The sequence below is a fragment of the Bubalus kerabau genome, chromosome 1 (genome assembly GCF_029407905.1).
Source record: "Bubalus kerabau isolate K-KA32 ecotype Philippines breed swamp buffalo chromosome 1, PCC_UOA_SB_1v2, whole genome shotgun sequence".
In the NCBI taxonomy this organism is placed as follows: Eukaryota; Metazoa; Chordata; class Mammalia; order Artiodactyla; family Bovidae; genus Bubalus; species Bubalus kerabau.
In genome coordinates, this window is record NC_073624.1 from 12704041 (window position 1) to 12731289 (window position 27249).

The 27249-nt window shown below is 45.0% G+C and overlaps 1 protein-coding gene across 3 annotated transcripts; it reads right to left on the reverse strand.

Annotated features, from left to right (window-relative positions):
• Positions 1-27249, reverse strand: CCDC77 (coiled-coil domain containing 77). 3 transcript variants are annotated; one of them, XM_055568374.1, is made up of 13 exons: positions 27149-27249; positions 26321-26514; positions 23088-23140; positions 21110-21353; positions 16990-17042; positions 10949-11045; positions 9985-10057; positions 8443-8534; positions 7345-7493; positions 3854-4070; positions 2492-2617; positions 2251-2403; positions 1-905 (listed from the first exon to the last, which is right to left on the reverse strand). In XM_055568374.1, the coding sequence occupies exons 3-13, from the start codon at positions 23123-23125 to the stop codon at positions 759-761; spliced, it is 1389 nt and encodes a 462-aa protein (XP_055424349.1). In that variant the 5' UTR covers positions 23126-23140; positions 26321-26514; positions 27149-27249; the 3' UTR covers positions 1-758. The 3 variants fall into 3 exon arrangements, with proteins under 3 accessions (XP_055424349.1, XP_055424330.1, XP_055424341.1); XM_055568355.1 differs by having other exon boundaries at positions 16990-17132; XM_055568366.1 differs by lacking the exon at positions 26321-26514 and having other exon boundaries at positions 16990-17132; positions 27149-27248.

The window sequence follows — 27249 nt, forward strand, 5'->3', positions numbered from 1 at the left end:
TCAAATAGAACATTTTCCACTATGTTTTATTGAAAAATAGCTAATTTAAAATATATACATTATTAAAAAAAAACAACAAAAAACACATGGCGCTGGTAAAATACTGAATTTTTCACTCATTCTTACCAAAGTGGCATCTTTATGTTCCCAGATGATTATTTTGCTTAAGAGGAGGGTCTCTGGTGCCCTCTGGTGACACTTCTTGAGGCTGCTGTCCAGAAAGGAATAAGAGCCCCTCAGCTTAGGGCTGAGAGAGTTAAGGACAGTTCATGTCTGACTGGCCTGTGTTCTGTGACCTTTGCCCCCTGCCCAGGAGAAAGGCAATCTTAGTGGGAGTCTTGACCTCCTGGGGGAAGTGTTCCTCCCTTAACACTCAGCCAAGCCGACAGCAAAAACAAACACTTTCCTTTTTGTCACTGTCTTCTTAAAAACACAAAAACAAACAAACAAAAAAACCCCTATCATCATAAACTCCCAAATAATGTGGGAAAGTCTCTAAGTAATTCAGGTTGTAATCCAGACCAAAAAAAAAAATTTAATTAATCAAAAAACCCCAGTATCAATTAACAGGACAGCAAAACCCATAAATCTTAGGATGCAAAAAAAAAAAAAAAAAGTTGATTCTTCCCCTTGTCTTCATAACAACGGACACCACTACTCTGGACAACTCTGTGCCTATGGTTTCTGGGAGTGGATGACTTTCTTGAATTTCAGGAGGCAGACCTACTCCAGACCTGTGCCATTCCTAAACTGTAACATCAGCAGAGCCTAAGTTCATTCTCTAGACCAAACACTTTGGACTTGAGGTTCCTCAGTTCTCCCTGTATCTTGTGTGCCAGTCGATTGCTATCACGAACCTCACACAGAATGGCAAGATCCTGGTTTGCCTGGGCGTTGAGTGTGGCCTAGAGATTAAAAAAAAAAGAAGTGATTATGGCAGATGCCAGAGGAGAGAAACCTGGCATGAAGCCCCAGCTGTGCCAGCTCCTTTCTCTGATACTCTTAGTTCACAGGGTAGATTCAATGCTTAGTCTAGAGACTCGCTGAGAGAAGGAAAATGTAGAGTTAGGGCTGAAAAGGCTCAAAACCATTGCTTCCCCACACGACAGACAGAAGCCTGAGTCAGAGGACAATCAACAATTAACAGTGAGTAAAGAGACCAATATAGACATTATTAGTAAATCCGCCAAAGCATGAAAGGCAGCATCGCTTTGTTTCTGTGTGAACCTGCTTGGCAGAGTGACTGCTCAGGGTGTGTGGATGGACAGTTGCATCTCTTTAAGATGACACTGGAGGCACCTCAGATTCTACGTGAAGCTGTGTCTCATAGGGAAGAAGTACTTTCTAACTGAGTTACTCACTTTCCCTATTTGTAAAATAGACAGGTTTTTTTCTTTTGGCCAGGCCATATGGCTTGTGGGATCTTAGTTCCCTGACCAGGGATTGAACCCGGATTCTGGCAGTGAGAACGCTGAGTCCTCACCACAGGAACCCCAGGAACTCCCCACAGACACGACTCTTTTTTTTTTTTTTTTTATTCATTTATACATTTATTAACCTCCACTTGCCCTAAATCAGAAGCCATACTAAGAACTGGGGATCCCAAGAAAAATAAAACAAGGTATTCCTGCTCTTGAGCAGCTCTCAGTGTTCAGTTTTACTTGCAAAAATGTAATATTTTAAGCCATCATTAATTCACAATTGAAGTAGGCACTTACTCATGCTGCTGCTGCTGCTAAGTCGCTTCAGTTGTGTCTGACTGTGCGACTCCATAGATGGCAGCCCACCAGGCTCCCCCGTCCCTGGGATTCTCCAGGCAAGAACACTGGAGTGGGTTGCCATTTCCTTCTCCAGTGCATGAAAGTGAAAAGTCAAAGTGAAGTCACTCAGTCGTGTCCGACTCTTCGCGACCCCATGGACTGCAGCCTACCAGGCTCCTCCGTCCATGGGATTTTCCAGGCAAGAGTACTGGAGTGGGGTGCCATCGCCTTCTCCAAGACACGACTCTCTGAACCCACTCCTTGAGTTGGGAGGGATGAATACTTGTGCTGAGCTGAGCTCAGGTGGAAATACTCTGACATTGTCCTTAAGTTGCTTCAGTCTGTGCTGTCTTCCTCTGGCACGCACTGTTTACACTGATTTCAGCGAGACCAGGAGGATGGTGATGCGGCCCAGCCTCCCTCAGAGGGGCCCTCGTGCCGTCTATTCACCCACACCTCTACTCCCTCCTGGTAATTCAGGATCAATTACCTTATAGAGTATTTGCTCCACGTCTTTTAGTTTTTGCCGGAGAATCTTAATGTCTGTCTTAAAGCCTTCTACCTCTAAGACACGCCGGGTCTCCAAGGCCTCGTAGCGCTTAGTCATGGCCTGCAGGCGTCTCCCCATCTTGCTGGTGCGGTCCTACACCCGGGGTACAGGAGGGCCTCTGTAAGCAGAAGGGGCACCCCTAGCCAGCTGCCCGCCCCCCGAGAGGCAGAGAACCCCACACCTTAAAGATCTCTCTCCTTGCTCCTTCCTCCTCACGAATCCGGGCCAGCTCTTCTTCCAGGGAAATGCACTGCTCTTGGTACATGCTGGACAGCCTTCTCTCTTGTATGAGCTTATCCTTTAGGGACTGTGGGTCAGAAGGAGAGAAAAATTCATTTGTTCTTTAATTTGGGTAATTCAAGTAGCACTGAGGGAAAGAAAGAAATGATTTCCAGAAGTGCTAAATCAGTGAAGGAACAAGACATCACAGAGAACATCTGAAAACCTACTTCTGGAGGATTCTCTAGCTTTTTTCTTAATGTGTATAGAGTAGGAAATTCTGGGGTTTTTTCCGTTTATTTTTATTTTTTAGAAAATTTTTTAAACGAAACAAATATTTTCGGCTCTTGGAAGAGTCAGATAAAAGAGTTCGGAATTGTACCAAATAAGACATTACAACCTATTTGGGGATACGCTTCTTAAGTTTTTCTTTAAAAAGAAACATCAACAGCACTTAAAACACACGCTCCACTGAGCAGCCAGGATGATCTTGAAGAAGCCCAACTTGGATGTCACTTCCTTAGACAGAATCCTTCAAAGACACGACGACGCTCGGAGCTGTGCATCCTCGGCAGGAGCGTGAATACTTGAGGGAGGGCTGCCCTCCCTCCACCCTGCGTGCCTACCCCTCACGGCCACATGCTCCCTCACACCTGCCCTGATGCTCTTCCCCGAGGTCTGCCTGGCAAGCTCCACTCTCCAGGTCTCAGCAAAAATGCCAGACTCCAGATGGTGTCCCAGTGCTTCTCAACAAAAGTAGACCTCCAATAGCAACATACAATCTTCACAGAATCCTTCTAATTCTATAACACCAGTTTTTTTCCCTCCCTAAATTTAATGTATTTTGGTTGCACCATCTGGCTATGGGATCTCAGCTCCCTGACCAGGGAATGAACCTGGGCCACGCAGTGAGAGCCCAAAATCTTAACTACTAGGCCACCAGGGAACTCCCAGGACCACTTTTCTATAACCCATACCTGGTTATTTGTTAATGTTTCTGGTCTTTCTCACCTGTTAGAATGTAAATGCCATGAAGACAGACCTGGTCTAGCCTGTCTGCTGCCGTACACTGAGAGCCCCACCCACTACAGGACTTCAACAAACATCTGTTGAATGAATCTATCGATCAGTCAACACTTAATGTTCTAAACCCCCAAACACAGTAACAAAGACCTACTCTTTGAGACCTATTTCTTGAGATCGTTGCTACAACAGCTTCCTGGACTGGATCTTATATGACAGTGATTAGGTTCTTTGAAATTCTCCGAGTTCTTTCAACAATTCCAGAATAAAAAAAAAAATTCTGTAAGATAGAGGAAACTACCTTAATATATTCATTTTGGTTGTGATGACTCTCATGAACTAGCCACATTTTTCCCATTTTCTCTTCTTTCTTCTTACACTGCATCCTGTATTCCTTAATCTTTGACATCAAGTGATCCTTTTCAAGCATCCAGGACTTCTCCTTATTTTGGTTTTCAAATCTGAGTTGCAGAAAGTCTTTGGTGCTCTCGTAGAGCAGCTCCTGGGTGTGGTGGAGACTAGGGAAGAAAGTACAGATGTGGACATGAAGATGCTTCCCCGGTACATGTGACAGTTACTTCAAACACAGCCAAGATGCAGGTCCTTTAAAAACTGTGTAATACGTAGATTCTGTAAATATCATCAGCATTTTAAAAACATGCTTCATCTGATCACCAGCAGTCTTACATGTTTTATTGAACAAAGTATAATGTACCTACATTGGTTCATAGACTGGCCTTTACAGATATTTTTCTGGGTGCTAATTTCAGGTTACATAATTAGAAGGACTACAGAAATATTTACACACAGCCTAAGTATGAACTTTTCCAAGGCACCAGACTTTACAATAAACTAAGTGATGGGGTTCTGACTAAAGGTTAACACAAGTTCTAAAACAAAAACATCCACACAGCTTTGCTTCTGTCTGGGCCGAGCTCCCCTGTGAGCTGTTGGGCCAAGCTGCCCAACGGCAAATCCTGTCCTTTTTCTGAGATAGGCTTCCTCGGTGGAAGCAATGGCCTCAGCCCACGAGGCCCCTCCATTCTTCGAAACCCCTCAGTGCTTCCACTCTACGCCCTGTGCTGTAGCGCAACACTTCTTAAGCTTATTTATCATTTATTTTTGCCAGATGCCACAAGGACCATCAAGGACAGTACCAGCTACTAGACATACACAGGTACTAAATAGATTCCTGCTGAGATTTGGGAATAGACAAATGATGTTTCTGTCTTCAAAAAAAAAAAATATCCTGAAGAGTTAGCAACTCATCAGTTTAACATCAGCAGCTAGAAATATACTGTATCAAATGATTGGACTGCTTGCAAAGGGCATTAAATACCATACTGCAGTTTTCCACTGAACACATATGGTGAGATCCACTTAGTTCTTCTCATGAGTAAGAGAGTACACAGAGAAGGGGACAAAGACTACATAATGTCAGAGGAGTAACCGTCATCTGATGAATATATTCAGGTATGCGTGTGTCTGTATAAACAGGGAGAGATTGAGTCAGTTCCCTCAAGGACCGCTCTTGCTTGCAACAGGTTATTTTATTCTATCTGGTGTTATGCTCTCAGTTACAAACAGGGGAAGCATGCTCTTGAAAATGTACAAATGGTCTCAAAGTGACACCTATCAGGCAGCCATTAATGGCCTTGGATTTCCTGCCATTCAACACCCTCAGGATCCCAATCTACTGGAAGGAGCCGATCAAGTGCTCAGATCTGCAGAAGAAGTTGAACTAGGAAGGTTATTAATATTCTGACATGTAAAATCATACTTTACTCTGACAATTTAAAAGTATTGTTCCCTTAAAAACAATTCAAATCCAATAGAAACTGGAGATGCTATGCTTAAGCACAAAATACCAAAAATAAAGATGGAGAGGTACCAGCCAAATGCAAACAAGACATGATGTTGGAAGCAGCAGGGCCTGCCAAGGGCCAGGGGCATCTTCTACCGGCACGGGTCAGCGAGTTCAACTTGAGTATCATGTCTAGTTTAGTGACCATGCTTTAGAATGGAGGAAGAGACACTAAAAAAGTTTGTGAAGCAATAAAAAAACCAACAGGATGAAGATTGCAAGGTGAAAAAGAATATATACACACACACTCCAGGGGATCTTCCCAACACAGGGATTGAAATTGAATGCAGGTCTCCCACATTAGAGGCAGATTCTTTACCATCTGAGCCACCAGGGAAGCCCATATATACACATACACATGTGTGTGTACATATATATATATATATACATTTTTTTTTTTTTTTTCGGCCGCACCACATGGCTTATGGAATCCTAGTTCCCCAACCAGGGATTGAAGCTGGGCCCTTGGCAGTGAAAGCTCTGAGTCCTAACCACCAGACCACCAGGGAATTCCTGTGAAAAAATATTTTAAAATGTAGGATATTTAATGCAGGATAGAGAAGGTAAGATAAAGGTCATCAAGTGTTCAAGAATTATTTATTATGTGCCTGCTCTGCACAGGAAAAGACCCTGGGGAAGGGACATCATTAAAACAGAAGGTGAAAAGGTCCATCGCTGAATCACGCTGGTCATCAAGGGCAATGTGGGGGAGATGTGTAAGGAAGAGCGCACCCATTCCTGGGAAGGTCAGAGAAGGATGACTGCACAGCGAGGGGCTGCTGCACCGTGAGTGCTGCATGACCCACAGCCGCAGGAGTCTGGCCGAAGAACGAGGTGAGCTATAGCCAGAGGAGCAGAGACTGAGGGCCGAGACTCCCAAGGGCCAAGGCAGCAGGAGACACTCACAGGGAGGAAGCCTGCAGGGCACAAGGGGACCAGCGGCAGGAAACACAGCTTGGTGACAGCAATGATTAAACCAGAACACAGCTTGAGCCGGGAACGAGAGGGCAGAGAAGGGACAGGAGAGGCTTCCGGGTTCACAGATGACAGGGTTTGGAATCAGAAACTGGAGAGTGGGGAGCTGAAAACGACCCCAAATCTCCAAACTTGAGAAACTACATGGATGCAACGGCACTGGGCTAAATGGGAAAGAATGGAGCAGCAGGTCTGAGATGGGGAAGGGTGCTTGTCGGGAAAGAGAAAGTTGAGTTTCAGTTGTGGTAAATTTGACGTTTTCAAACATACTTTATTGAAGATGTCTCTACAGCCCAGCTCTGGTCACTGCAAGTGGACAAACAGCTGAGGAGGGTGAAATGGGGAGAACCAAGAAAGACAGGTGCTGCGGGAACCAAGGAGATGGATTTCAAAGGGGGTGGTCAGAGGCCCAGACACACAGAAAGACACGAATGAACTCAGTGATGACTTTAGACGGGGCACGCTAAGCAAAACAGGGAACAAGAGCAGACTGCAGAAAGCGGGGGACAGGCAGGCAGGAATGGGGTAAAAACAGTACACAGTTTCCATTTTCTGGTGCAATTATGTGAAGTCGAACAAGAGAAAAGGACTGTTATGCTGACTTAGATAACCCATCAGTGGAGAAAAGGATATTCCAGGATGGTACGATCAGACTACAACCCTCAGAGGGATTGAGGGGAGAATGTAGAGCCCCAGTCCTGTAGGAAAAGCATCAGATGAGCACGCCAGGGAAGTGGGAGAGAGGTGGGGGGTGGGGGTCTGCTGAGATGGTTCCTTCAGTGCCAGGACCCTTGCTGCTACTGGACAGGACTGCCAGCTTGTGGAATCTTAGCTCCCCCACCAGGGATCGAACCTGCGACCTTGGCAGTGAGTGTGACAGTCCTGACCCCTGGACCTTCTAAACCACATAGGAGACACCTGAAACCTGTCCAGTGTGGATCGTGAGTACCCACCTTCTGGTGAGCTCTGTGATTCTGTCCCGGCTCCTCTGCTGATGAACCTGCACTTCCTCGACGCAGATCCGCCTCTCCTCCATGAGTCCTGCCACCTGCTCCCGTGAGAGCCGGGTCTGCTCCTCCAGCTGCGCCTGCAGCGCCTCCACCTGGACAGGCCGGAGGGGCGAGGCGTCCACTCCCGCTCTACTCCTGCTCGCTTCTCACCTCTAACAGCGAGCCTCTCTCCAGAAAAACAAAAATCCCACAAACAAAAAAAAACAGATGTGCAGCAGCAAAACAAACAGGAGAAAAATCTCGACTGGACTCCTCTTTACTTCTTACATGTGGTCTGAGGCCACATGAGAGCAGACTCCATCCACACCAAGCAGAGCACCCAAGTCACACCAGAAAGGCTGGACAAGCCCGTCTCCCCTCTCCGAGACGCTCACCTTCTCACCATCTCTCTCTCTGGGCTTTCAGAACTGTCTCCCTTTTGGGACTTCCCAGTTGTGTAGAAAAAGACTCATGTCTTCATTTTTAAATTTAGAAAGTGTGGCAAAACGAGTATAATGTGATTTCCTTGTCTGAGTCAGGCTGTCTTGACCCCACATGGCGACACTGGCCAAAGGTAGAAACTGTCCATTTACATCAACACGCCCTCTGATAAGGACAGGAACTTGAATGCCGTTAGATGAAAAATCAGGGTTGTAGGTGACATATGATGACCAGATGGTGAGAGGGTGACTCATTACTTTCTTAGACTTTGGAATACATGCACCAGACAAACGGATGTACCCCCAAAGGTCACCGTTTGGGGACAGACAGCTGCAGCTCTGCGTGTCCCAGGCCAGCTGCACAGGAGTTCTGACTGTGACGACTCTGGCGGGAGGGTTCGGCCTATGAGCTGAATGAACTGCAGGTTCACACCAGCACTTCTAGAATGGTGCAGTACAGAGTAATGGTTGTAAAGACAGAGCTCTGGGAAATTAGGAACAACCTCAAATTTCCAATCCCAAGATGCCCAGAGGAAACATGTGTGCCAGGAGACACGTGGCACACGCTAGTGAGGGCACAGGACCCACTCCAGGCCTGTGTGCGGAGCGGCGACGATCGTACCTGGAGGGCGAGGGTCTGGACGTCTCTCTGATGCAGCCCAGTGCTCACCTCCTTTTCTCTCCCTGCTGATTTCCTCCTGCTGCCTTTAGAGTCTAAAACAGAAAACAGTGGAGGCCTTCACTTAGCTTTTCTTTCCGCTTTTCAAGCATCAACATTATCTTTGCAGAGAAGTTTGGTTTTCTTTATATGGAAGAGAAGGAAAGGAAGAAAAAGGACAATGTACAATAATTACAATGCTCAACTGCGCAAATAGGAGTCTTTTAACGGAACTTTGTTAGGATGTCACCTGGATCTTTCTGAAGAATAAACTACTAAATTTCCCTTTGGAGTTATATCTAATTTCTTTGTAAAATCTTATTTAATGAAAAAGGGTAATGAATTACAAAAACTAAATCTAAACATTTTAGTTATGATGTATAACCCAATTTTCAACAGACAAAATGATTTTATAAACAAGCAACACTAAAACTGTACTAAACATAATTTGATGATTTAGATGATTCAAGAAGCTTATTTATTCTTTTTATTGAGGTATAGTAATTTATAATATTTGTTTCATGTGTACAACATAGCAATTCAAAAATTTTATAGATTATACTCTGTCTATACTTATTATAAAGTACTGTCTATATTCCCTGTCCTGTACAATATATCTTTGTAGCTTATTTATTTTATACATAGTAGTTTGTTCCTCTTAATCCTTTACCCTTATTCTGCCCCTTCTCTTCCTTCACCCTGCTGGTAACCACTAGTAACTATGTTCTCCACATCTGTGAGTCTGTTTTTGTTCTATACTCACTAGTTTATTTTTTAAATTCCACATATAAGTGATATCATACAATATTTTTCTTATTTCTTAGCATTATGCCCTCTAAATCCATCCATGTTGCTGCAAATGGCAAGACTTCATTTTTTTTTAAATGCCTGAGTAGTATTCCATTCATCTTCTTTAACCATTCATCTGTTGATGAACACTTGGGCTGTTTCCATATCTTGACTATTATAAATAATATCGCTGTGAACTGGGGTGCACGTTATTTCAAGTTAGAATTTTTGTTTCCTTTCTAAGAGCAGACCTCAAAAGTGCTTATCTCCACATGTGTAGTGATGCATTAGCTAGACTTATTGTGGTGAATATTTTGTAGTATATACAAATATCAATTTACTATTTTGCACACTTAAAACTAACATTATATGTCAATTATATCTCAATTTTAAAAAATTGTGATTTCCATTAATAAAAGAGGAAAGGATAAGGAGACTGAGGGTTAGAGAATAATTCATAGGCTGTGATTCCACATGTTATCCAAGTATATTTTATGACTTATCACCATAAGCATATTAATTAGATATATTTTTTATTCTACTTTATTAAAACATCATAGAAAGGTTTTTTTAAAAAAAGCTCAGTAAGATCTGAAACCACCAGCAGCATGATTATGAATATTTATTATCACTGTACAGTAGGAAAAACTGTTTAATTATTTGCACCATGGTTTTTAATTCTGCATCAATAAGAATTTCTAAAAATACAGCTGGTACCTGCTCTGAGAGCTGGAGACTCATTCTTTTCACGTACTTCTACAGGCTGGACAGTCTTCTGGAGAATGCTGACCTGAAGAAGCAAAAAAAAAAAAAAAAGTACAGAAATAGTCTTCCTATAAATACAGTATTTCATTTTTTAGCTTTAGTTCTCCAGATCAAACACCATTCATAAATTAAGCTGATCAAAACTTATACAATCATATAAGGATGCCATACATATGGGAGACCAGAGAAGAGAAACTGGATAAAACCCACTAACAAACTGAACACACACTGACTAAAACCACTGCTGGTGATAGAAATGGAAAAATAAAATCTCAGGGTTCTTTGGCAATATCTACAAAAAAAAAAGAAAGTGGTCTTTGACAAGGTCTTTTAGGAAAGTAACAGAAACACTGAAGCATGCATATATAGATATGTATAAAGATGTTCACTGAAGCACTGTTTATAGAGTGAACAAGTGGAAATCTCAATTATACACATAAATATTTCTATATGAGTAGGAAAAAAGCTTTATCTCTAGGGTACAGAATTATGGGACACTATCACTTTTCTGTTAGATTTCTGAAATCTGTGTTTGTTTTTAACAAAGACCACGCATTACTTTTGTAATCGGTGTAAATGAAGACCTAAAAAGAACCCAGTATTGAAACTTGCTCCCACACTAAGTCTGTTCCTGCTGCTCTCTCTAATCTCATCCAAGACACCTCCTCCTCTAAGCTTAAGGTTTCCAAATGGCAGAATGGGGTAAACAATGCTACTTTCCAAGGCTTTTGAAGAAAAAGAATAAAATCACAAACCTGTTTGTAATTGCAGAAAATGCTCTGAAAAAAGCAAACTGAGACCATGGTAGCTAATTCTCCTTTGAGCTTCTTTAGCAAGGATCAAAGTTGTCTGATTAAGGACCCAGGCTGCATTTTGTAAAAGCCTTGTCTACCTTGCCATATAAAGGAGGACTTACTTTGTTGGGAGGCTCCTTATAAAAGTAGGTCACTTCTCCAGTGTCTGTTCCCACAAGAGCCAAGAGATTCTGAATCTTCTTCTTGTCTTCTAGCTCCCTGCAATTCTCATAAAGAATAAGCATACATTGTGTCCAGAGTAAGTAAATGTTTGTTTAAAGGATCTCCCTTCTGACTCATTTTATTTTTAAAGCAATGATAACCTCAAGTTAAAATTAAATTGGATTAACCTCCTACACTATTGGTGGGAATGTAAACTGGTGAAGCCACTATGGAGATCATTATGGAGGTTCCTTAAAGAAACTAAAAATAGAGCTACCATATGACCCTGCAATCCCACTCATGTGCATATATTCGGAAAAGATGAAAACTATCTAATTCAAAATGATACATGCACCCCAATGTTCACAGAAGCACTATTTACAATAGTCAAGACACGGAAGCAACCTAAGTGTTCACCAGCGGGTGAATGGATAAAGAAGATGTTCTAAACACAGAGGGCTTCCCTGATAGCTCAGTTGGTGAAGAATCCACCTGCAATGCAGGAGACCCAGGTTAGATTCTTGGGTCAGGAAGATCTGCTGGGGAAGGAACAGACTACCCACTCCAGTACTCTTGGGCTTCCCTTGTGGCTCAGCTGGCAAAGAATCTGCCTGCAATGCAGGAGACCTGGGTCTGATCCCTGAGTTGGGAAGATCCCCTGGAGAAGGGAATACTCCAGTAATATACTCCAGAATACTCCAGTATTCTGGCCTGGAGAATTCCATGGACTGTAGGCCATGGGGTCGCAAAGAGTCAGACCTGACTGAGTGACTTCCACTTCACTTTACTTCACTACACACACACAATGGGATGTTACTCAGTCATAAAAAAGAATGAAATAATGCTATTTGTGGCAACATGGATCGACCTAGAGATTATTATACTAAGTGAAGTCACACAAAGACAAATATCATGGTATCACTCATATGTAGAATCTAGAAAAATGATATTAATAAACTTATTTACAAAACAGAAACAGACTAATAGATGTAGAAAATAAACTTACAGTTACCAAAGGGGAAGGGGGGAGGGATAAACGGGGAGTTTGGATTAACATATGCACACCACTAGATATAAAGTAGATGGTCCTACTGTACAGGGAACGCTACTCAATATCCTGAAATAACTTACCTGGGAAAGAAAATCTGAAAAGTAAATACATTTGTATACATATATGTATATTTATAGGTATGTACACATACCTATGCATAACTGAATCACTTTGCTGTAGGCCTGAAACATTGAAAATCAAAAATGTCAAGAGAGGAAAGAACATCAGCAATAAGCTCCAAAAAATTAACTAAACTAAATTAAATTAAATAGGATTTATCTAGACTTCAGCTCTAATTTTAAGAGCATCAGGCATTTAGATTCAGGAATTCAGAGAACCCAGCGGGAAATAACCTCAATCAGTTAGTTGGTTGAAGAGCGTGAAGGCAGACACCAGGGTGTACTGTTCAAATCTGCCTCTTCAGCTACGTGGGAGCTGACAGTTCACAGCTGGATCTCTCTCCAGGCCTGCTCTGAGTCCAGGCGGCCTATCTCACCAACTGTCTGCTCGAGGAGCAGCCTGCACCCGGGGCCTGGCTACTGAGGGGCGCGAAACCCAGTCCTCTCACCTCGTTTCAGGATCTGAGGACCATCCTAGAAGGGCACCCTGTGTGTGGCAGGGGCCGAGGCCTGCTGTCACTGAATCGCCACTTAGCCTCTGCGCACTCAGACTCTCCCGAGTGCCCCCTGGTGGTTTACTCCTGAGCACACTCCCTGCAAACCTCCTGCAAGCAAATCTCCATTGCGGAGTTCATTTTCCAGGAAACTGACCCCAGACAGTTGATACTGCAAATGGACCAAGGAAGCAAACTTTAAGAGAGATGTCAGGGACTTCCCTGCTGGTCCAGTGGTTAAGACTTCGCCTTCCAATGCAAGGGGAGCAGGTTTGATCCCTGGTCAGGGAGCTAAATTCCACATACTTTGCAGCCAAAAAACTAAAACATAAAGCAGGAGTAATATTGCAACATGTTATAAATTCAATAAAGACTTTATTAAAAAATCTTTTAAAAACACAATGAGATTTCAGAGCCTGGGATGTGCAGACCTGTTAGTGTTCTTAGGAGCAAGACAGGTGAGTGGTAAACAGGGGAGAGGCTAAACAATCAAATAAAAGTAAAGGCAGGAGGAAAGCTGGGCTGCATTCTATACAAACTCACAACCTCTGCCCCATTTCCCACACCCCAGCCAGCTGTCAAGACTACTACCTAAAGAAGAAGCTGACTCTCCGAGAGGTAAGGTCTGGTGAGGCCTCAGCCAGAGTCCACGGTCACAATCACTCAGCCCTTCCTCCAAGGGCCCACGGCCATTTATTCCAGTAACTGTGCACTGTGGGGAAGGGCTGCTGGGCAGTCTGAGCTGACTTTGACACCTAGTGAAATGAAGCATTATCTGGGGCATACAGGAACCAGGTAATAAACAGAATTTTGGTTCTGGTCCAGCTCAAAGTGGGTCCACTGGATCCAAACCCAGTCAGGGGTCATTCCCCCATCTCCAAATGTATAACTGAAATGAACATAATTGGCAGTTGGCAAAATCTCCAAATTGTTTCCTTGGTTTCTGTGTTAAAGCAAGTGGAAGCCTCTGAAACTGCCTCTCCGCACCCCAGCCACAATGGTAAACAAAGAGTAAAGGCTGTAAGGGTGAGGGTCCCCATCAAATCCCCATTAATTCGCAAGTATGATCCTGCAGAACCAGACAGGCAACAACGCAGTGCTACCAAGCAGGTACAGTCGGTGACTGTGCCAGCCGCAGTAGCGTTTTTGCCAGAGCAGAGAACCAGGTCTTAGGTACACAGCATGTGGCTATGGTTAAGCAAATGTGCTCCCTTCCACGATCAACAGGCCCAGAGCAGTTCTCGTTCGGGTGACGTGAACAAGAGGATATTTCTACAGGCTTTCTGAGGACCGTTAGCTCTTCTGTTCAATATCAAATTTGTCCAAAGGGACCTGGATCTGTTCACTACTGAGCTATCAAATTAAATCAGATGAGACAAACAACAAGTGCAAGTGGGTTAGAACCCTCAAGTGTACTCCAAAGGGCCGGAGGTAAACCCTACATAGCACGTCAGCCAAGTTTCAGGGGTCTGATTGAGGCACGCCAGGCCACTCCCTTCAAAATGAAGGACAGATTATTGTACCTCATGCCTACCGCCACCAAGGACTCATAATGCCAGAGGAACTGCTCAGTGTCTGAAGACAACATGTCCTTTCTTTGGGACACTGCGCTGACCCATGTAACAGGTGACATGGAAGGTGACAAGGAACACTGTGCTGACTGACGCTTGTAACAGGTGACGTGCAAAGTGACACAGGACACTGTGCTAATGTTTGTAACAGGTGACGTGGAAGGTGACACAGGACACTGTGCTAATGTTTGTAACAGGTGACGTGGAAGGTGACACGGGACACTGTGGCGACCCGTGTAACAGGTGACGTGGAAGGTGACACGGGACACTGCGGCGACCCGTGTAACAGGTGATGTGGAAGGTGACACGGGACACTGTGGCGACCCGTGTAACAGGTGACGTGGAAGGTGACACGGGACACTGCGGCGACCCGTGTAACAGGAGACGTGGAAGGTGACACGGGACACTGTGGCGACCCGTGTAACAGGTGATGTGGAAGGTGACACGGGACACTGCGCCAACCCATGTAACAGGTGACGTGGAAGGTGACACAGGACACTGTGCTAATGTTTGTAACAGGTGACGTGGAAGGTGACATGGGACACTGTGGCGACCCGTGTAACAGGTGACGTGCAAAGTGACACAGGACACTGTGCTAATGTTTGTAACAGATGACGTGGAAGGTGACACGGGACACTGTGGCGACCCGTTTAACAGGTGATGTGGAAGGTGACACAGGGCACTGTGCTGACCCGTGTTAACAGGTGTTGTGGAAGGTGAAACAGGACACTGAGCCGACCCGTGTAACAGGTGACATGCAAAGTGACACAGGACACTGTGCTAATGCTGTTACTGCGGCAACCCGTGTAACAGGTGACGTGGAAGGTGAAATGGGACACTGCGCTGACCCGTGTAGCAGGTGTCGTGGAAGGTGACCTTTCCTCGTGGCCCAGAACTGAACTGAAATGAAGTGCTGCATTAGGTCAAGGCTGAAACTTAAGGAGATTGAGCCAGGAATCAAAAACCTCCCAACAAAGAAACACCCTGCACCTGATGGCTTCCATGGTGAATTCCACTGAACACTTAAAGAAGGACTAACAGCACTCATCCTCAAACTTTTCCAAAAACTGAAGAGGAAGCAACAGTTACTTTTACTTTCTATGAGGCCAGCACTCCCCTGATACGAAAGCTGGACAGACACTACACGAAAACCACTACAGACCTTACAGACATCGATACAAAAATCCTCCACAGAACACTAGTAAACCTGCATTCGGCAGCATATTAAAAGCATACACCACGATTAAGTGGAATTTATTCCTGGAATACAAGCAAGGTTCAACATATGGAAGTTGATCAAAGTAATACATCACACGGACACAATGAAGGAGGAAAACACACAATCATCATCTGATACAGAAAAAGCACTTGACAACATTCAACACCCTTTTTAGATAAAAACACTCAACAAATTAAGAAGAACAGGAAACAACCTCTGCACAACAAAAGCCACAATTGAAAACCCATGGCTAAAGTCACACTCAATGGTGAAAAACTGCAAATTCTCTACTAAGATCAAGAACAAGACAAGGCTGCCCATTGTGCAACTTCTATTTAACTTAGTACTGAAGTCCTAGCCAGACCAAGTAGGCAAGAAAAAAGGAAGAAAAGACACTCAAGTTGGAAAGCAAGAAATAAAATAATCCTTATTCACAGATGACATGATCTTATACTCAGAAAACCCTAAGGGTGCCACAAAAATTTTTTTTTTTAATTTTAAAAATTGTTAGAACTAGTAAAGGAATTCAGCAAAGGAGCATAACACAAATCCAACATGCATTTCTATACACTGACAATGAAAAATCTGAAAAGAAAATTAGGAAAAGAATTTGATGCACAACAGCATCAAAAAGAATATTCAGGAATTAACCAAGGAAAGGAAAGACTTGTATACTGAAAACACTCCTAAAAGAAATTAAAGATGAAATAAACAAATGGAAAGATATCCTGTGTCCATGGATTGGACAGAGCAATCCCCAGACTTCATGCAAGTCCTATAAAAATCCTCTGTGTGGATGAGAACGTTCTGGAGATGGACAGTGGTGTGGCTGCATGATGACATGAACGCACTTAATGATACTGAACTGTACACTTAAAAATGATTAAAAGAGTAAATTTTAGGTTAAGTATATTTTACCAGAATTAAAAAGAACTGCACTGTAGTGGGTGTCCTGGCACACCGCTCAGATGCCCATCTCCCAGGGGCTCGGTCCTTCTCCAGCAACTGCCCTGGGCTGAAGGGGGCCGCCTCCCCCAAGTTTATATCCCTCCCTGGTGGGAGCTGCGTCCAATGACAGATCACTCCCTGTGGGGCTGACTAAGATCTCTGTCCCTTGGTGGACTCTGGTGGTGGTGGTGTAGTCACTAAGTTGTGTCAACTCTTGCAAACCCATGGACTGTAGCCCACCAGGCTCCACTGTTCATGGCATTTCCAAGGCAAGAATATTGGAGTGGGTTGCCATTTTCTTCTCCGGGGGATCATCCCAACCCGGGGATCGAAACTGTGTCTCCTGCACTAGGTGGATGCTTTACCACTGAACCACCAGGAAGTCCTTGGTGGACTCTATCGTAATTCAAATTCTCCCTCAACCCAAATCTGCTCAGAGCTGCTCCCCTTAAGAGTCTCCCTACTGATGATCGTGCAGGCAAACCCCTATCTCAGAGCCTGCTCCCTGGGAATGCAGCCAAGAGGACCACGGAAGAAATGCATGTCGTTCCATGCGGTTTAGAAACATGCCCCTGGCGTCTCCTTCCGCCCGTTAGTACCTGATTCTTAGGCGGTCGTTTTCTGAGTAGAGGCGTAGGACGTGCTCTCGCTCCTGGAAGAGGCAGACCTGCATGTCACTCAGAGCTTTCTGCAGCTCTGCAATCTCTTCCTCCCTCTGCTGCAAATCCCATTCCAGTTTATGCTGGTGGGGGAAAAAAAAGGCAGCTGACAAGATACTGGGCTTCAGAGGAGTAGCTCTTATTGCATGCAGTGGCGTCAGTTCACGTAGAAATATTACAAAGTGGACAGTTTCAGCAAGGCAGGCTCCAAATGACAACAGGCTGTGTTCAGACGAGTTTAAACCCACAAGGTGAATGACATCAGAGCTCTCACATCACCTCCTCTTACGGACGACAGAACCCAGGACACCACATGGTCCACCTGTTCTAGCCACTCCTTTTATCTGGCTACAACGTGCAGCTTGCAGGATCTCAGTTCCCCGACCAGGGATCGAACCAGTGCCTCCTGAGGTGGAAGCTCGAAGTTCTAACCACTGAAACACCAGGGAATTCCAAGTCACACTTTAATGCTTTTTATGTAATACGCGTTATAAAACTCTGGAAAGCAAAGATGAAAGGTGTGACTCCTGCTTACAGAGCAGGAGGAACTGTGTGGGGAGACAGACATGCCAATAATTAAACTGAAAGAAGGACTGAATGCAGCACACATGGGGGAGGGGTGAGCTGGCCCAGGAAGAATCCCTGACAGCTGCTGGGGGGTCAGAGGCCACCAGAGAGCTGAAGCCTGAGAGGAAGGCAGAGATGGAGGAAGGCAGTGCTCTCAGGGAAGAGCTGGAAATGCAAGGACCTCAGTATCACTGATGGCTCAGACAGTAAAGAACTTGCCTGCAATATAGGAGACCCGGGTTTGAGCTCTAGGTTGGGAAAATCCCCTGGAGAAGGGAACAGCTACCTACTCCAGTATTCTTAAAAACAGGCTTCCCTGGTCGCTCACATGGTAAAGAATCTGCCTCCAATGCGGGAGATCTAGGTTTGATCCCTGGGTCAGGAAGATCCCCTGGAGAAGGGAATGGCAACCCACTCCAGTATTCTTGCCTGGAGAATCCCATGGACAGAGAAGCCTGGCAGGCTACAGTGCATGGAGTCGCAAAGTCAGACACGACTGAGGGACTAACACACAGCATCACTGGAGCGGAAAGTGAGAGGTCGATGGAGCAGTGTGACCCTAGGCGCTGGATCCTAGGAGCTGTTCAGGATGAATAGGAGTTTGAGAGTGTGGCATGAGAGTCTGAGATGAAACAGGAGTTTGGACAGTGTGGCTGCAACGATGATGAGGTGGCTGGAAGGGACTGAGCAATGTCTGGGAGGCAGGATCAGCAGGTCTCAGCAAGTGACCCGAGGGAGGCTGGGCAGAACCACAGGCACTGACGCCATCATGAAGAAGAAAGAAGCATTAAGAGACAGGAGTGGAGGGAGGGGATGGCAGGGGTCTACGCGTACGCATAGGCAGGGGGAAGGGGGTTCCTGACTTCAGATATGGACACAGCACCATGGAGCTCAGCAGGAGGAGGAGTCAGCCCTAGTTACCTGGGGTATCATCCTCCCGTTGAAAGAGGAAACAGACAGAACAGGCTCCATCTGGAAAGCAGGACTGCCTCTTGGGCCGGACTGTGGACTTTGAGCTATACAACCAGTATCTATGGAAACGACATACCAACTGGAAAACCAGACCCCCCAGATGGAAGAGCCCCAGGGCTTCTATGGCTAGTACCTAGACTCTCCCTGGCCTACAAAAATACCCTAATTATCTGTGTAACTGAATAAAATCATAAATTCTATTATGCTTATTGGGGTATGACCACAGGCCTATTGATAACTGTCCACTGTTAACTACCTAGGCTTAAGGCATACGAATCATGGGTTAACTTTGATTATATCTTTCTTTTCCTTTGTTCAGACTAGTTTCAGAGAACTTAGGGAGAGGGGTTTGGGTACGTACACTTAGGGTATATAAGGCTTTCACAAAAACTGATCGGGGTCCTTGGCTAAGAGGAGACTCTGCCTTGGGCCCGCCGGTGTAATAAACTGCACTCCACTATCTGCATTGTCCTTCTGAGAGAGTTTGTTTCCCAGAAGGCGTGGCTACAACACCACAGGCAGGAGGACCACGCGTGGACAAAATGAGATTACTTACGGTAGAATCACAAAGAACTTTGACATTTAAGGCTAAGGAAGGAGAGGCCATTCCCGCCTTCTGAGTGGCCCATACTCGTCTGTGGAGTTTCCCTCTAAATAAATCTACCTCTTGAGTCTCATTTTGTCTCTCACTGAGTTTTTCTGCAATGAGACATCAAGAACCTGATTTACTAAGCGCTGAGACCAGACCAAAACCCGCTCCATGTGGGAGAAGTTAGCAGTTAATGTATTGTATGCTAACAGTATGCTGCCAACAAGTACACAGACCCCAGACAGGTTGAACTAGCAGGGGGATGATGCTGACTCCTGATGACCTCACCGCCAGCCAATCAGATGAATGTCCATGAGCTGGCCACACCTTCTCTGAACCATTATGATATAACTTCTCACTACCTTCCCCAAAGGGACACAGTTTTGAGGGGAGTAACTTACGTCTTTTCTACTTCACTGTTCCCCCCGCCCCACCTACCAAAAAAAAAGAATTAGGAAAGAAAGTTGTTAATCAAGACTGAGAACTGGTCAGAGAGGCAAGCCAGACACTGGGAAAGAAAAATGACTCTGGAATCAAGACAGAAGCAGACCTCTCAGAGGAGAGGTCAATAGGGAACATACTGCAGAGGTCACAGAGAGGTCACTGAGGCAATAGATCCTGGAGCCATGGGAGGAGCAGCTGAGGATTGGACCCAGCTGCAGTCAAGGAGTCGCGGAGCAGGTGACCGAGTCAAACTATTCTGGAAGGCTGACTGGGAAAGAAAGCCATCCCTGCCCTGAGAGAAGAGTTAGGGAAGCCTGGCTAGAGGGGGGCCTTTCTCCTTCATTGGGAAAGATTTGAGTCTACCTATATACTGAGGAGGAAAAGCCAATGTCAAGAAGAGGTTAAAGACAGAAGACAAAGGGGAGTTCCCTGGTGGCCTAGTGGTTAGGATTTGGGGCTTTCACAGGCATGGCCCGGGTTTAATTCCTGGTTAGAAAATGGAGATCCTGCAAGCTGTGTGGCATGGCCAAAAAATAAACAGAAACTGCTGGATCTGTTCAGCCTCATTATGCTCCCTGGAGCAGTGAGGAGGAGGGGACGGATACGGGTACAGGTGACCGAGCGTGGTCAGGCGGAACGTGAGGCTGCCAGAGAAGAGAGGGGCCTGTGGGCCAAAGGGGAGCAGGGAAGACAGGGCCCGGGCCCGGAGGGGTGGGGGCCGGGACCGGGAGTCTACCACCGAAGGGTAAAACTTCCATGTGGTGTCTGAGGACACCATGATTTATTTCCTGTGAATTCATCTTGCAATGACCTTTCTAGGCAGCGGTTCTCAGCTGGAGGGTGGGGGGGTGGGGTTTGCCTAAGCCCCCAGGAGAACTCTGGTGGTGTCTGGGGGCATTGCTGACTGTCACCGCTTGGGGGTGGGGGTGGGGGCTACTGGTATCAGCGAGCAGAGGCCAGGGATGCTGGTACACGTCCTTGTGCACCAGACAGTCTGTATGACGAAGCACTGGCCAGCCCTCACCGTGGATAAGGCCAGGTCGAGAGGCCCTGATCCAGGACCAAGGCGGGGGACAGGGGTAAGTCACAGGGCGAGCTGCTGCCAGCAAGGGGCACAGACCAGCAGGGCCACACGCGGCAGTGCAGCGACTCGTAGAGTGAAGCCAAGGGGTGCCGTTTAGAGAGGGACAGGGCGGCCAGAAGCTGACACACAGCACTTAGTAAACGGAGAAGTCAGGGAGTTGTGGAGGCGACACTGGAGCAAAGTCAGGCGTGAGAGGGAGAAAGAACCAGAGGCACAAGAAGGCTGAGAGGAAGAGACAGAGAAGTCTGGGGCATCGTGGTCCAGCGAGGCCCTCGGGAGGAGGGCAGCTCGGCAAGGTGGGAGGGACCTACAGAGAACACGGACGCCAGCTGGCACTTGCGGGTGTCCCCAGCACTGGACGGGCTTGCTCAGACTCCAGGATGGCCGCACCGGGTCCTCCTTACCTGCCCCTCGCACGCTTCCCTGTACAGCTCCAGCTTCTTCAGCAAGTCCTCGTTCTCTGCCTCACACTCAGACATCTTCTTCTGATAATACTCCAGAAGCTCCTGAGACGGGCAGAGGACAGCCAAGCGATCCTCCACCGAAGGCAGGGGAGTCGACTGTACAGAATCGGAGAAGGACACACCCTTCCACCTGGTGGGGCTGCTGAAGCTGCCGGCAGCCTCATGCTTGTGGACAGCTGCAGGCCTGTGTGAGACGGGGAAGGACACATTCATAAAACTGTCTGAACGTCTATGAGATGTTACAATTCCTCAAATTAAAAATAAGGCTTATGTTCTTAAAGTGCTCATAATGAAGGTGCTCACAAACCTGAGAGTTTAATGTTACAGGTTCATGAATAATCAATCTTATGAACTGCTCTCCAGGTATTAAAGGCTTAAAGCTGGATTCAAAATACAAGTTAGACAATAAAAAGAGTTCATTTAAAAGAAAAAAAGGAATATCAACTAAGTAAGGCCAGAGAGTGACAGTCAGAAAATTTGATACTATTAAGAATACAGCAACAGGAACACTTACATGCTGTTGGTGGAGTGTAATTCGGTTAAACTACAGAAAGTAAATTGGTTAAATCTAGTAAATTGCAATTCTCTTGTCTACACATACATATAATGTGACATACACAAAAATGTTCATAGAAACATTATTTGTGATAACAAAAACAGTAAACTTTCCAAATTTTTGTTCAACAGGATAATGGATAAACTGTGGTATATTCAGACAATGGAATATTTTCAAAGTTACAGAAAACATGAATTAGAGATACCTGTATGACTGAGTGAATCATCTGAACAATATTAAATGGGAAAATGCATGTAGATGCATATACAGAAGATATTACCATTCATTTATAATCAGAACTTGAAAAATGAAAGCTTACTTTAAGGGACAGACATATAAGTGGATCAAGATTCAGGATTAGAAAACAGAGCCTTGGGACTTCCCTGGTGATCCTGTGGCTAAAAGTCCAAGCTCCAAATCAGGGGGCATGAGTTTGATCCCGAGTCAGGGAACTAGATCCCACATACAGCAACTGAGAGTTTGCATGTCACAACTAAGACCCAGTGCACCCAAATAAATAAATATTTTTTAAAAACTAAAAAAAATAAAGCCTCATCAATAATCATACAACCAATCAGATCCCAACATCTAGCATCAGACTTGAATTACACAGACCAAAACCAGGCAAGTGCAAAGGCTAGATCAGAGGGTTTTTTTGGTTTGTTTGCTTTCAGCAAACGAGACAATGAAAATTATAGAAAACAAATGATGCAGAAGCAGAGAAATTCTCATGTGAGAATTAATTCACTTTAGCTAACAGCCTGCAGTTTACAACAACAAAATAGACCACACAGCAGAGAAACTTTATACCAGAGTTTAAACAAGCCCAGAGTTGTAGTTAATGAAGGTTATGGGCAGCACTTTTAATAGATGAGCATGACGAAAAAAATACTACTTTATAAATCATTAAAAGCTCATGACAGAAATACTACTGAGTTTCGTGTTTTAAAAAGGTGTTGCCTTCTGACATCTCTGGGAAATAGGTTAATGGATAACCTAACTAAAAGGTATTTCTGAAGTTCTACAAACAGGAGTGTGTTGACGACAAGGAGGGCGATGAAGAGGTGTCATGCAGGCTGACCAAGAGCCAGAGTCCAGTCTCCTGTTTTTGTCTGTTGGTTGTTTCCCCTATAATCGAGGCTCACTCACACTGCCTAGATTCTGGTATGAACATTTACTATGTCCTAGTTTTTAATCTAAATTCCACATAACAAGAATAGAGAAGTGAGGGCTAATATAGTTCAAATCCAGAGTTGGGAAGTTATCTTCCAAAACCCTTCTAGTTCCTAAGCCAGTGGGCACTCGGGTACCAGAAGTCTAGGCTCTTTATTTCAACAACTCAAAAATCAGCAAATGTCTTACTTTCTGCAGACAGGGGACTGCGTCGGGGTAAAGTTCATGCTGTCCTTTCACACCTGTCGAATACACAAAAGATCCAGAACGAGGGGTCAGGAACAGAAAACACAGTACAGCATGTGCAGACCAGTCCACCCAACATCATCAGAATGTGACGTTTTAGAATGCAGTATTATTTGGGCAGCTCCAGATCATGGGATTTTATTCAGACATTCTTCCTCATCATTGTTTTTAAATACAATCAGACTGACATTTAACGTTTCAATGGGAAGCACACAAAAGAAAAGCCCTCGTATGAAAGTTTTCTGCAATGAATTTACATGCAAAACAAATTGACAATTCTTTCCATGAAATAATAGCAGAGGGAGATACAGAAAACTTTCTAATAACCAAGAGAAATTAAGTGGAAATTTAGGCAGAGGACTCAACATGCTAAATTTAAGTTAAATACAAAGGCACTGATGTAATCTGTATTTGGTGTGCTGCATCTATTGTTTTATCTTTAAAAAGCTCGTGCACAATTTCCATTTCAATTGATAATACAGATCATATTTCTTAATTTATTTTAATTGGATGATTACAATATTGGGATGGTTTCTGCCATACATCAACATGAATCGGCCATAGGTCTATACGTGTCCCCCCAATCCTGAACCCCCCTCTCACCTCCCTCCCCACCCCGTCCCTCTAGGTTGTCCCAGAGCACTGGCTTTGGGTGCCCTGCTTCACGCATGGAACTTGCACAGGTCATCTATTTTACATATGGCAATATATATGTCTCAATTATTCTCTCAAATCATCTCATCCTCCCCTTCTCCCACGGAGCCCAAAAGTCTGTTCTTTATGTCTGTGGCTCCTTTGCTGTCCTGCATGTAGGACTGTCAGTACCATCCTTCTACACAGATCAATCTTGTCACAGAAATTTTCAGGAAGATAAACTTCACTGTCAAAGAGGGAATACCATGTTATGTGAAGGAGAGAGAGGGGGAGAAGGGAAGATGCGGAGATGGGACATGGGAGGGGTTCTTCGTAAACCTGGCTTTGGGGAAAGCTTTCTCGTCAAGCCTGCTGTCACTCCACTGTGACTGTGAGCAGGCGAGAGGTGACCTAACAGTCTATCCCAGTGCTCTTCTGCTTGGTAAATGTCTGCCTACAATCTTCAGTCCCTGGGGAGGAAGTCTGTGACAAGGAGTGAAAGCACGCACCACTTTGGTTAATTCCAGGTGCCATTTTCCTGCTCACAACCCCGTGTTCTCCCCGCTCCTCCCCCCACCTCCTTGAGCTTTCCTGCACTTGGCCTCCAGGACACCACGTGCTCCTCATTTCCCTCCCTAACCCTCCCTCCTCACTGGCCACTGATCTTCAGTCACTTCTAGTTCTCAGCTTATCCTTACTGCCTTGGTGACCTCATGAAGCCTTGTGGCTTTAAATACCAGGAACACACCAGCAGTTCTCAAATGCAGCCTCCAGTCCTGAGCGCCCTCAAAAGACTCATGCACCTCTGCCTGAGCAGGTCTCTCAAGCTTAACATGCCCCACACTGAGCCCCCCAACACAGACCTCCCACCACCAAACCTGCCCTCTCAGGAGGTATGATCCACATTCCAAACAATTCACTCATTTCAACATACAGCTCAATGAGCTTAGTAGAGTCACAGACACGTGCAACCATCACCATCAGCAGCTTTAGAACATCTTCAGCACTTCAAGAAGAAACCCAGGTAACCTTCAGCTCTCCCCTACATTCCACTCCACTGCAGCCCTAAGCAAGCACCAATCTACTTCCTATCTCCACAGAGGTTCCTGTTCTGGACTTGCATGCCCGTGGAATCATATGGTATGTAGTCTTTCTGACTGACTTCTTTTATTTCGCCTAATGTTTTTAAGGCTCTTCTATGTTGCAGCACTCCATTCCTGTCTATGTATCTGGATGGCATCTGAAATGCCACTGTCCTCAAATCAGTGAAGAGCAAGCGTAACTTTCTAAGAACTTCTAACAACCTGCAACCTCTCACCTCCCTCTCTTCCTTCCTCCTTCCTGACCTAGAGTACACCTACAAAAAGTTGTCTACACTCATGTCTCATTTAGCTTTATAACCTCACTTCTGCTACTACATCTGCACTGAAGTTGCCCTTATTCATCAGCAGACATCCACATTCATAAGTCCAACTGTTCTTTTGTTTCCATCCTTCTCCATTCAACAAGTGCCTTGATTGCGTGCCTGCCAACATTAACCTCTTTTAAAATATTATTTTGTGGTTGAGAGCACAGGCTCTGAAATCAAGCAGACTTGGGTTTGAGCCAAAGTTCAGTCCCCTATTAGCTGTGTGGCCTTGAGGAAGTTTTTACTTAACCTCTTTAAACTTCAGTTACTCATTAGAAAATGGGGATAATGATAGCACATATGTCACAGGCTGGTGTAAGGATTAAATCAATAAAAGAGCAGAGCACATGTCCAGCACATTTAAGCATTCAATAAATGCAGACAATTACTATTTTCACTGAAAATTTTATTCCCTTGGTTCAAAAGGTTTTGTGTTCAACTCTCTTTACTATTCCTCTCTCCATTTCTTTGGGAACGTTATTCCCACTTCTTTTTCATGATTACCTATATCATCTAAAACACAGCCTGGAAAAGAATAACTTACAATGACTTCTAGAATGAATAAATGAGATCTTTCAATCTCCTTACTTGAATTTCCAATTATGTAACATATTTTCATCTATACATGTCCCATTGGAGCTTGAAATGTTTAACTTAAAAAAAGAAAAAATCAGAATGAAGCAGCTCACTCCTGGGTCATGAACCCAGAAGTGTGGTCATAACTGACCAATGAAACTCCTTAATATTAAAAAAAAAAAAAAATCATTCAAGCCACATATTTTTTAGCATCTTAAAGCTAATGCTTCCCAAACCAAATACATCATCTTTGTCACCCAAACATGCTCCTTCTGACTTTACTATATCAGTTACCAATTCAACATCTTTCAAGTAACCTGGATTTGAAAGTTTTATCATTTCACTACTCCTTCTCTTGACCCTCTTCTGACAACGACAGGTGTTATTTAGGGATCCTCCATGTCTTCTTACCTAACCTACTACAATGACTTAACTGTTCTACCCAACCCCCCACCCGACTAAAAAGCCTTTAGGATTCATCGGTGTTTCTCATAGTCTAATGCTCTAAATCAAACTCTGCCTAAGCCGCACGGCTTTTAAATGTACGGCCCAAACCTACCTCTCCTGCCTTGTTTTCCTCCACTCCCCTAATGTACTCCGGCGTCCATGTCTTTGTTCAGGAGCTTCCCTTCAGCTGGTCCACAGTTCCCTCCACTCATAATCTCACTCAGTGAAAATCCAATCTGCACACGATAAACTCAAGTGCCACCTCCTCCATCTCTTCCCTGAGTCACTCCATCCAAGACGAACTAGCTGCAGAGGAAGCGCATTTGTCATTCTCTAAGAGGGGACGGAATAGAGTTCTCTGGGGCTCCCACCTCTCCCACGACCGTGTGTTCTACCTGCAGATGGGAGCATTGTCCTGTCTCCTGAAAGAACTTGGCCCTTCCCTTGTTTATAACACAAGTCACAGTGTTTCAGCCAGCTTCTACCCATTCCTATGATATCTTTATTAGGGTTTACATTTTCCATAGCTTGTCTACTTACAACTAAAATCTGTTTGGCACTTGGACATTTATTACTTTAATCCCACAACTCTGTGAAGGATCTCATCCCTCAACTTCACAAATGAGGAACGTGAGGCTGAGCCGGGCGGGGACGATGAGGGAACCCCAGGAGCTTACATTCCGTATTCCTTTCTCCATTTCGTCCTGTTTTGAACCCCCGGAGACCAGAGCCCCCATCCTCCCGTGCCGCCTATCCTGCCCGTAAAGATGCTAACTGTCCGTTACGGCCCGGGCCTCCCGACGAGCCCTCTCAGGCTCCCACCCCTTCCCTCAGCACTGATCACACAGTTAGTACCCCCGCCCCGGGCACAGTAGTCCCTCTTTTCTTCCCCAGACCCCTTCTCTGACCTCCCACTCCTGGAACCCGGAACTCTACTCACCCTGCCTGGATCTGCAGACGCCAAGAGCCCAACAGAAAAACACTCAAACCGAGGGGCGGCGCGGCGGGCCCAAGCCCGCCCAATCGCCCACTGGCTTACAC